General features: G+C 59.0%; 1 protein-coding gene across 1 annotated transcript; it reads right to left on the minus strand.

The window, feature by feature from the left end:
• Positions 1-1,806: 1,806 nt before the first annotated feature.
• On the minus strand, positions 1,807-10,796 carry HCRTR1 (hypocretin receptor 1). Its single transcript, XM_029948751.1, has 8 exons — positions 10,686-10,796; positions 9,236-9,542; positions 8,839-9,017; positions 7,497-7,740; positions 6,993-7,108; positions 5,445-5,671; positions 4,263-4,384; positions 1,807-2,606 (listed from the first exon to the last, which is right to left on the minus strand). The coding sequence occupies exons 2-8, from the start codon at positions 9,438-9,440 to the stop codon at positions 2,416-2,418; spliced, it is 1,284 nt and encodes a 427-aa protein (XP_029804611.1). The 5' UTR covers positions 9,441-9,542; positions 10,686-10,796; the 3' UTR covers positions 1,807-2,415.
• Between the last annotated feature and the right edge of the window lie 104 nt (positions 10,797-10,900).

Raw genomic sequence — 10,900 nt, forward strand, 5'->3', positions numbered from 1 at the left:
TTGCCAGCCTGATCCTTAGATCAGCTTGATAACCAGTCTATACCAGATGTCTGTAGTGATCTGACAGAATTTCAATCAAAAGCTAAGACACCAGACATTCTGGTTCATTGGGGGACTTTTATCATGGGCACCAGAGTGATAATCCTTTTGCTTTGGGGGATGAAGATAAAGTTCTTGTCCCTGCACTGGGTGGCTTGCGGGGAGCAGCTCAGTGAGCCCAGCAGGTATTCGGGGCTCGGCCAGTTCAGCCCTGTTGTCCACTGGGCTGCTGTGTGCTAGAATTCCTTACGTGGAGTCCAGCTCCCGAGACCAGCCTCCAGCCAGGGCTAGATCCTCCCAGTGCCCACACCGTGAGCCCAGCCTCTGCCTGCCATCCTCCAGTGACAGCTCAGTGCCTTCCCAGGAAACAGGCTTCCCAGGAAACTTCTTCCTGATGAGATTCCAAATCGTGCTATCTTGAAAACACCACCCACTGACTATGGTTTTCTCTCTTGGGCCACCCAGATCCTGTATCACCCCTTTCTGCATGCCAAGCCTCTGGATACCCAAAACCTGCCACCACGTGTCCCCTGGGCCTCCCTTTCCTGGGCTGGGTGGTCCCGGATTCTTCAGCTCTTCCCTGAGCATCGCTCACCTTGGTATCCTGATCCTCTGAGTTTTTTCCAGTTCATCTGAGTTCCCCCAAAATGGAGGTCTTGGGCCCACCATGGGACTGATTTCAGCCAGCAGTGGGGAGTAGAAATGAGGCCATGAGGGGAAGCTTCTGTTGTTTCCTTGCTCCCACTGAGCCAAGTGTCTACGGAATGCTGCCTCTAGAATGGTGCCAATCATTGTGTCAGCCTTGTGCTAGGCCAGGGCTGAGGAGCCCCAGACCTGGGTTCGTCCCTGTGGGTAGGGTTGGCTCTGGGCTCGGGGGCCAGCCCTCACACCTTGCTCTGCCCACTGCACCTCCAAGCCTGGCTCTATGACACATCACACACAGCTTTGGATCCTAAGGCCAGTGGGAGCGCGTAAGGAGAGGGCAGCCCGCCCCGCCCGGCAATAACCGCACACCTGTGGAAATGACCACAAGCGCCAGTTTATGAGTCGTCCAGGGAGCGGACGACATCCTTAGGCCGTACCTTCCACCTGCTCTGGGAAAGCATGATGTCTACGAGGGAGGGGTGCCAAAGCACTCCTGGGCTGGGCCCCTGGCAGTTCCGTGGCTTCGTCCCAGTTTTTGACGGGTGAGGTCAGAGGGAGCCCGAAGCCCCATTAATCAAGTTAAATGGAGCTGGTGATGTGCATGGCAGAGCCGGCCCCTGCCCAGTGCTCCTGCCCTCTCAAGCAGAGCAGTGCTCCAGACTGCACTCCACTTCCTGCTCTGGCAATGGGGATCGGGGCCTCTGGCAGCCCTCTAATCATCCTGGTGGCAGACGGAGCACGTCTGCGGCTTTCTCTTCATCCTGTGAGTTCAGAGAAAGTAAATGCAAGCCCGATTTCCAAGAAGGCGAAGGTAACAGTAAATCAGTCCGTTAACCCTGCTGTCTGCCCCCCCATCTCCCAGAGGCCAGTGGGCCCAGAAGCAGACAGACGTGTCAAGGATCCAGGTCCTGGGCATTGGAGGGTTGGCACCGCCTGAGGAGGCAGCACCATGTGTGCCCTGAATCCTGGCCAGTGTGCTGGGGTGGGGGGTGGCAGCAGTCAGCAGATAATAGCAGTGCTGCCTGTCTGCTCCCCTCCCCCAAGCTTCCCCACCTTCCCTCTCCTCACCTAAGCAGCACAGATTTTGTGCAATGACAAGGAAAGGGAACATTCAGTGCCAGGCTTTTAATTACAATTGCTTCAGGCTGCTGGCCTCCATGCCAAATGGCCACACGGAGAGTGTTTTATCACACCAGAAAGCCAACGGAGTCCAGTGTATGGTGTGGGCACCTGGTTCCTGGTGAGGATGGGGCTGCGTTCCCCCTGGGTAAAGGCCGGACCCAGATTAGTTCACAAGGGCCTTGGGACAACTGGGCTTTGGCCAGAGCCGCTGGGCCAGATGGGAATGCCCGCCGGGCCCCTTACAGCAGACCCCAGGGAAGGCCTGTAATTGGGTAGGAAGGGGATCTTTGGGAGGAAGGCCAAGCTGTGGAAGGATGACGGGATGGATGATACCAAAGGGCACAGCCACTGGAGAGGAATATGATAATCCTGTCCATAACACTTCACTATCTACAAGACGCTTTCTGCTTTCTGGAGCACGCTTAATCCTCCCATCAATCCTGCTTAGGAGACAGGGCTCAGAGAAGGGGAGTGACTTGCCTAGAGTTAAACAGGCAGAAAACCAGGTCTAGAGCCCCGGGCTCCCCCTGCATCCAGCAGTCTCTGCGAGGAGAGGCGGGTCCCCCAGGAGCCAGAGAGAGGAGCCCCCTGCTGCCACCAGGGCAGCCCTCAGGGCAGCACCGTGGTGACACTGGTGAGCACCACGTGCTCTGGGACTTTGGAGACGGAGCACCGGCTGTGCAAGGAAAAGGACTTGTGGCTGGCAGAGGAGCGTGGGCTGGGGGCCTTCGGAGAGCCGCAGGGGCCCAGGCCAGGCAGGCAGCAGGAGAAGGCGGCCTTAAACTGCTCCCGGAATTTGCCTTGGTTGGAGACAGAAGACACAGCCATAAGGAGCTGGATGAAGCAGGAAGGGCCTTGGGCCCAGGGACACCCACGCAGCTCCAGCCAAGCTGCCTATGAGGGGGCGGGAGGGCAGAGCAGAGCTGGGACCTCGTTGCTGCCAGGGAGAGTGAGGACAGAGGCCCCGGAGCGGTTCCCAAGGAGAAATGCAATTTTCATCTGATTCCTTGACTGTGCACTGGCTCTGAGCCGGGCTCAAAATGTGGTGTCTGGCTCAGGGGCCTGGGGCCACCTCTGCCCTCCTGGGTGAGTGGGTGAAGAGGCTCAGGCTCCCCAGCCCTGGCTAGGCTTTCCCTACCTGTCCCCACAGTAATGGAGAGGACAGCGGCAGCCCTCACGAAGCACGGCGCTGGGCACCCCTGCCTCGTCCCCCCATCCCCACCCCCCACCCCCACTCCTACTCGCCCCAGCACCCTGGGAGCCTGGCGGCCTTTATCCTCACCTCACAGGGGACCTGCATAGAGGTACAGTGACTTGCCCAAGGTCACCCAGCCAGAGTTCAGGCCTGGTTCTCATTCCAGAGCCCTTGGCTTCAAGGGGAGGACACAGGAGGGAAGAAGGGACTGCCACAGCCACCTCGGTCAGCCAGGGGACACCAGGGAAATAGGTTGTGTCTGGAGCAGAAATTTCCTTGACCATGCTTCTGTGGGGCCCCAGCGGAGGGCCAGGCACACAGTAGGTGCTCAGTTAATGCAGACCAGACAGGAATGCTCAGTGAGAAATCTGCTGCCGTCTCTGCCACAGCCCTTATCTCTTCTGCTCTCCCCTCTGAGCTCGGGGAATACTTTTTCAGTCTCAATGAGGGTTGTGATATAGACACTTGGCCCCTACTTCTTCAGCCTTTCAACCTTTTCTCAAAGATTATTTTGTGCCCAGGCTTGGACAGCCATTCTCGTGAGCCATTCTTTCGCTGAACCGAGGTGGGTCTGAGGGTGAAGGTGTTACCACCCCAAGGCTGGGAGGTCAAGGAGGTGGGGGGCAGCTGGCGTGGCCTGGGTTGGGGCTGAGGGACTAGGAACGCCTGGACTTCCAGAGAGGGGGCAAGACGGCCGCTTTCAGGGGCATGTGGATCCAGGGACAGCCCCCCATATTCTGGCCACTTTGCCTGTAGCTGTCTAGCTGGGCATAGGGGAGCCCTTTCCCGGCCCTGGGCTGCCTCGGCTGGTGTCCCTCCCTTACCCAGATATCTCAGTTATGTAGTCACCCTCCCAGGCGGGCACCCCCGGGCCCTCTCCCCACAGGCCTGGCTCCGTCTGGAGCCTGCTCTGGCCAGACGGGCTGACTGGAGGGCCCGCAGTGCAGGCAGCAGGGGTGGGTGGAGGTGAGCTGGCCTCGCCCCTGCCTTCCCCACCCCCTCACTGGTCTGTATAATCTGGACAGCTGGATCCTGGCTGCTGTTGGGCGTCAGGCCTGTCTCCCACTCAGACCAGGGCTCCTGGGCAGGGCGCGTCTTCCCTGAATGCGAGTTCCCAGAACAAGCTCACGACGATCCTGGGGAGGGAACAGGGGCCATCCTCCCCCACCGTCCCTTTATTCAGCCTGAACTGGGGGTGGGCAGCCTGTTGTCCTGGGCACCGCTGCCAGGCTCGGTGGCCCCGCCTCCCCGGCCCACTCACCACTGAGAAAGTTGTAGATGATGGGGTTGGCAGCGCTGTTGGCATAGACCAGCCAGTGGGAGAAGGTGAAGCAGGCATAGACGGCCTCCCGGTCACTGGCCTGGCGGAACATCCCAAACACTCTAGGACAGAGGGGAGGACGGTCAGAAATGGGGCAGATGTGTGTGTTCATGTTTATTTAGGGCAGGAGTCACTACCTGCATCTTAGAGACAGGAAAGCCAAGGCTCAGAAAGGGAAAGTGAGTTGACCAAGGTCACATAGCTCAAGAGCGGCTCTCAAGTGCAAGAATTCCCGCTGCTGCGCCTTCTGTCCACCAGGTGGCCCTTTCCTGGGCCTTGAGCTTTGGGGTCTTGAGCCCCAGGATAGATGTAGGGGCAGGGACCCGGGTACATCTGTTCAGTCACCGGCTACCCAGTCCCCTGGGCCTCTCATCCACTTCCTCATCCATCCTCATAGCAACATAATCAAGACATCCGTTTGTCAACAAGGGAGGCGCCAGGGGAGAGAAGTGACTTGCCCGAGGTCACACAGGCAGGAAGTGGCCAAGCACAAACCCCCACTGAGATGGTCTCATGACAGCAGCCCTGCTCTTTCCCTCACCCTGCGGCCCTCACTTGCCAAGCCCCTGTTCCCTCCGCTTCGAGCGCTGTCCCTCCGGACACCTGTGGGCCTGGTCCCTCCGTTTCTCCCTTCCTTCAAGTCTCTGCCAGATGTTATTTCCTCAGATGAGCTTTTTTTTTTTTAAAGGTCGTATCTTAAAAATTAAAACACACACACACACAAACACACACACAATTCCACCAATCCCTGTCATCATCACTATCCCCCTTCCCTAATTTATTTGTTTTTATAGTAGTATCATTGCCTGCCAGGACAATAGAGACTTATTTCTTTCTCCCAGTAGATGTAGCCCCCACAAAGGCAAGGACTTTGTCCTGCGCACGTGGTCACCGCATTCCTCGCCCCTGCGATCAGGTGGCTGAGTGACTAGATGGAACAATCTTCACAGTAGCCCTAGCAGGCCAGGACTGTTACTAGTCACGGTTTACAGACGAGGACTCGAGGCTCGGAGGCTCAGAGGAGAGAGAGAACCCACCCAAGACCACCCCGTGGGTGAGTCTTCCTGCAAAGCAGACAGAGCTCCTTCCTCTGGGCCCACGGCCACCCCCTCGTGCTCTCACCTCTTGAGGACATTGAGGACACTGATGGGCAGGTAGCAGAGGGCGAAGACCAGCAGCACCACCATCAGCATCTTGGCCGTCTTCCTGCGAGCTCGCATCTGCCTCACCTCGGCCAGGAAGGCCCGGGCCCGAGGCGGGGGCTCTGTGCTCGGACTCTGCCCCTGGTCCTCTGACTGGTCTGAGGGTCGCTTCCAGTTCCTCACCAGGGCCGAGGTGGTGCCAGGGATCTGTCCAGCACACAGAGATGGCCACGGTGGGCGGGGCTCCCGAGGAGGGTCCTTTCCCTTTGCTGGGGCCAGCCCACCCTCCCTCCCCCTGGGGTGGACCCTGGGGCAGCGTGCAGGCCGGGAAAGGGAACAAATCCTTGCAGTTGGGAGAAACCTAATCTTCATGATGAAGACCAGCACCCTGGACTGAAGGGCAAGCAAATCACTTTCACCTTCCGTTAGCCCGTGGTGAGCCCACCCACAACATGCCTTTTGGGAAGGTGTCACTGGCCCTTCGTTAAAGACGACACAACTGAAACTCAGAGAGACAGAAGACTCTAGATCATCAGCTCCCGTTGTGGAGGTAGGGGCATGGGGTGAGTTGTGCCTCCTCCTGGCCTCTGCCTGACTGTCGGGAGGCCTGGGCAAGGCAGGAACAGGTGGGCTGCTCGGAATGGCCCTGGACCTCAGAGCACTGTCCCTGCCTAGGTCCGTGCCCAGAAGCCTGTGACAACTGCAGGCTCCTGGAACAGCCCTAGATATCCCTGAAGTCTCCACCACTGGACACCTGGACCACCCCCCAACAGAGGGGCAGGGACTAGAGCTCAGGAAACCTGGGGTCTAGGGCCAGCTCAGCCACTCATGAGCTATGCGACCTTCCTCGTTCAACTCGCTTTCCTTCTCTGAGCCTCAATTTTCTCGTCCTTTAGGTGAGCTCAGTGAGTCTTGCCATCCTGACTGGGGAGCTTTTGGGGGAGTGGTAAGTGCTGGCGGACAGCAGGCTGGTCATATTCTGGTCTGTATCCTCTCGTTGCCCAAGCATGGGGACCCAGAACTTAGTCCTGCTGGTGCCAGGAACCTCTGAGCCATTCCCTCCCCCACGTCCACCCCACCTGCTGTTGGTCACTTTAGATCGTTGTGAAGACACTGCGAGCAAAGTGCCCAATCTGGCAAAACCACAGTGGTGCTGGTGCCGACCTGAGCACAGGAAGGCTGCTGACTGGTCTTCCACTCACTGGCTGAGGGATTTGGGAGAAGTTGCTTTGCCTCTCTGGGTTTCCGTTTTCTCACATAGTAAGTTGGGGATAACATACGATGGTTAAGAGGGTGCAAGGAACAAATGGTCGTTGTTGATACCAGAACAATTATTAAATATTCAATACTGAAACAAATCAGTCACTATTCGGTTCCAGGGGAGGCACTAGCACTTTGGCCTTGGCCTTGACATGTCTCTAGGACTTGCCTCTCTCTGGTCGCAGCCAGGATGGCATGTTCTGAAGGAGAGGACTGTCTACTCCCTTTCCTCTCTGAGCCTGGTCAGTGACACCAGAGAGGGCCTCACCTGGCGACCCCAGAGCTTGCGGAAGATCTGGAAATAGGCCATGGCCATGAGGCCCAGCGGGGCCAGGTAGGTGACAATGAAGAAGCAGCTGTGGTAGATCTTGGGATAGAGGTCATCTGTGGGAATCAAGAGATAAAAGGGCTGGACCCATTGTGGGAGCGTCCAGCCTGTCCTGCTTAGCAATGCCACCCTCCCCCCAACTAGAGCCATGGAGCCCATGTAAGCAGCTGGGCCTCATGCAGACACCATGGCAGAGAGACCCTGGAGTTGTCCAGCCTGGGGGAATCTGGAGGTACCCCTGGTAGGTGGGCGTTCTATGGCATCCATCGAGGGGTTACCCGCCCTGAAAGAGCAGCGGGTAGAGGCTGCTCTAGGGTGTCCTTTTGGGAGCTACCCACCCTGGGAGTGCCCGCCCCGGAAGTACACAGACAGACACCTTCCCTAGGGGCATGGACCCCACAGGTGCCCACGTCAGAGATGCCTGCTCAAGGCTTTCGCCATTACCTGCCCAGTGTTCATCGCAGACAGAGAAGAGGCGGGTGCGGTTGGCCAGCTCTGGCAGAACGCTGCTGCACTCCATGACGGCAGCCTGGGGCACCATGACAGCCAACGACACGGCCCAGATACCCAGGATGGAGCCACGGGCACGCCGGGCGGTGCTCTTGAACAACAGCGGGTGGCAGATGGCATACCAGCGGTCCAGGGCGATGAAGCTGAGAGTCAGCACTGCCACTGACACGGACACGGCCTGCCCCATGGGGACAGGACATCAGACCTCTTGGGGGCCACCCCCAGACATGGGCTCAGAGCCCTGAAACACCAGGTAGCCAGGGGGCCTGCGGGACAGGAATATGTCATCCGCCTGGCGGGATTATTGTGGGAATCCCTGAAACACGGATGAAAAAGGTCCAGGTCGAGTTGCTCCCCTTACGCTTACGGAAGCCACTATGTGCCGGGACACTGTCACCGTATCCTCAGAACAACCCCATGGCGTATACTCTCCCCCCACATTATAGAGGACGACACAGAGGCCCAGGAAGGTTCAATAATTTGCCTGAGGTGAATGTCCTCACCACTCCTGCCCTGTCTTTATTCTCAGGGTTGCTGGGGTTAATCAGTTGAAGTGAAAAACCTCAAACCAATGGAAATCCAAGAAGCGTTTCTCTCCGCCAGGGATGTCATCCCTTCCCCATGCTGTTAGGAAAGAGCCTTGTCCTGGGAGGCAGACATGAGCCTAGGCCAGAGGTGGAGGTGGGCACTGCCTCCAGGAGAGCACCCCTCCGCCCTCCAGGGTACAGGGAGAGGGTTGAAGGATGCAGCTGAAGGGCCATTCTGGCCTCTGGCAGCCATCTCTCCACCCCACCCACCGTATGTGGACATCCTGATTCCTGCCACTGGGAGAGGGAAGGCCTTGGCCTGGGATGGTGGGGGAGGGGGGATACTTTCCAGCGACCCCCTCAAATCGGCCCCCTTGAAATTAGTGAACAGGCTCGGTGTGCATTTGCGTTTGTCACATGGGCTTGTGCCTCTCACGGGCTTGTGCCTCTCACCTCCACTGTGTCCCCAGGTACCCGGAGGTGACTGCACATGTGTCCTCCTGTGGCTGTGTGCATGTGGGTCTGTGGCTGTGATGGGGAGGGGGAATGTGTGGGACTGTGTCTGTGTCCTCAAGTGTCAGGTCTCATGGCCTGCCCTTGCTGAGAGTAGAGGATGACACTGCAGAAGAACTGAGCCACCGTGTCCTGTCTGAAAGGCAAGTCTGAGGGTCACTGAGGTCTATGCAAGGCCATGGTTTTGGGACTTGGGGTGACAGAGAGGTGGTGGGCAGCATTGGGGCACAGCTCACCTGTAGATAGGGGATGACCTTGCAGAGGGCATGACCGAAGAGCCAGGACTCAGTGATGTCTACCAGCAGGCTGGCCGGCAAGCAGATGGCTGTCACCAGCACGTCAGCCAGGGACAGGTTGACAATGAAGTAGTTGGTGACTGTCCTCATGTGGTGGTTCCTCCACACAGCCAGGCAGACTGCAGGGCAGGTGGGGAGGGGGGAAGAAGAAGAGGAGGTGAAGCCAGGGGCGGAGCCATGCCCATCTTAGCCAGCGTCTTCCCCCACCCTTGGTCTACCCATCCCCCACCCTACCCAGCCAAGGGGAGGCAGGGGAGGAAGAGAGAGAGAAGCAAGGCCCAGGACGCTTCCAGTCCCCAGAGGAAATCCACCGCACTACAAGGACATAGACACCTACCCAGCGTGTTGCCCACCAGGGCCACGAGGAACACAGCCACATAGGCAGCGATGAGGACCCACTCATACTGCTTCGGGTACAGGTAGTCGCGCCACAGATAGCGCAGGAACTCGTCTTCGTAGTCAGGAGGCACCGGTGACGGTGACGGTCCCCCACCACCAGTGGGGGTCCCCGTCAGGGCCCCCGGGGTGGTTGAGGGTTCCATGGGCTCAGGAGCTGCTGCGGCCGAGGGGCATCCTGGGCCCCGGCCAGGCCTCAAGCCCACTTCCCTTGCACCCGGGTCTCTGGGGTCCCAGCCCCAAACCTCCTGAAGGAAGGAGGGGAGGAAAGAAGAAAGAATATTAAGAGTGTGCCAGGCAATTTGCATATAAGCTCCCTCTTAATTCTCACAGTGCTGTCAGGTTACAGCGAGCCCCCCGAAAGAGACGGAGAGAGACAGAGGCGGCTCGCAACTCAATTCCATGCAAGTTGCTCTGGGGGTAATTTATGTTTTCAGCCTCAGTTTCCCCATATTTCCAAAGGAGTAATAACTACCTACCTCACAGGGCTGCCATGAGGCATTGTGAGGTCTAATGCATCTCAGTGCTTTACCCCCCACCCCCACCCCTCTGGCCAGGGGAGTTGGTTTCAGGGTCACCTCTGACCACCATTAAAGAACCTTGTTTTGCAGAAGCTCAGAGAGGTTGAGCCCTTTGCTCAAGGTTACAAGCTACTATGCCAGGTCTGTTTGAATCCACCAAACACCATAGATTTGTGAGGGGAAGCCATCTCAATTGCAAATGTTCTCTCCTGGGTCAGTTCACAGGCCTGGATTTTTGGTTGGAAAAAATGGGAAAGGGAGGCTTTCGAGACCCAGGGCTGGCCGGCCAGACCTGGACCCTCCTGGGTAGGATACACACACGGAGGGGACAGGTGTAGGGAGGAACCCATGACCTCCTTGGAAGCCAGAGAAGAGCCCTAGGCTCGGCAGCAAGGCCCCTCAGACCCCCGGGGCCGCGATGATCCCCGACGACCGCCAGGGGTCGCTGGGCCGGCGCTCAGGCCGCTCTCTCCATTCATAAATCGGGCCTCGCTCCCTGCCCCTCCTCTTTCTCTCAGACCCCTCCTTCCCAAGCCAGGGGCTGGGACGACCCCGGACCTGTGTAGGAGGGTTGCTGGTCTCGGGAGACGGCTGGGGGAGGGCGAGGGGGCTCCTTCGGACCCCTTCCCAGCGCCGACGGACCCACTCCCGCAGCGGGACCTCCCTGCACCTCGGGGACCGTGGGAGGCTGCGGGGAATAGGCGGGGAAGCGAAGGCGCTAAGGGTTCTGCAGAAGCTTGCCGGGAGGAGGGCAGTGCCTACTGGGGACCCTGCCTCCCAGCACCCAGGTTTTGCTCCGAGACTCCTGGCTCCCGCCGAGGGTCCTCTGGAACCCCCACCCCGGGCCTGGGAATCCCCCAAGCCCCGCACCTGTTGGCTCCGGGACCCTGGCGTCCTCGGCTGCTGGTCCCCGGACTTTGCACCGGGGACTCCGCCTCCCTGCCCCGAAGGCCAGGCTCCAGGGGCCCGGGCCGGGGGAGGGGTCCGGGGAAGCCCCCTCTCAAGGCTGCGCTGCCTGGGCTCGCTCTGCTGGGCGTGAGCCGCGGCGCCAACGCGGGCTCTGGCTGGGCGCGGGCTCCGCCGGG

This window comes from Suricata suricatta, chromosome 8 (assembly GCF_006229205.1).
Source record: "Suricata suricatta isolate VVHF042 chromosome 8, meerkat_22Aug2017_6uvM2_HiC, whole genome shotgun sequence".
NCBI lineage: Eukaryota > Metazoa > Chordata > Mammalia > Carnivora > Herpestidae > Suricata > Suricata suricatta.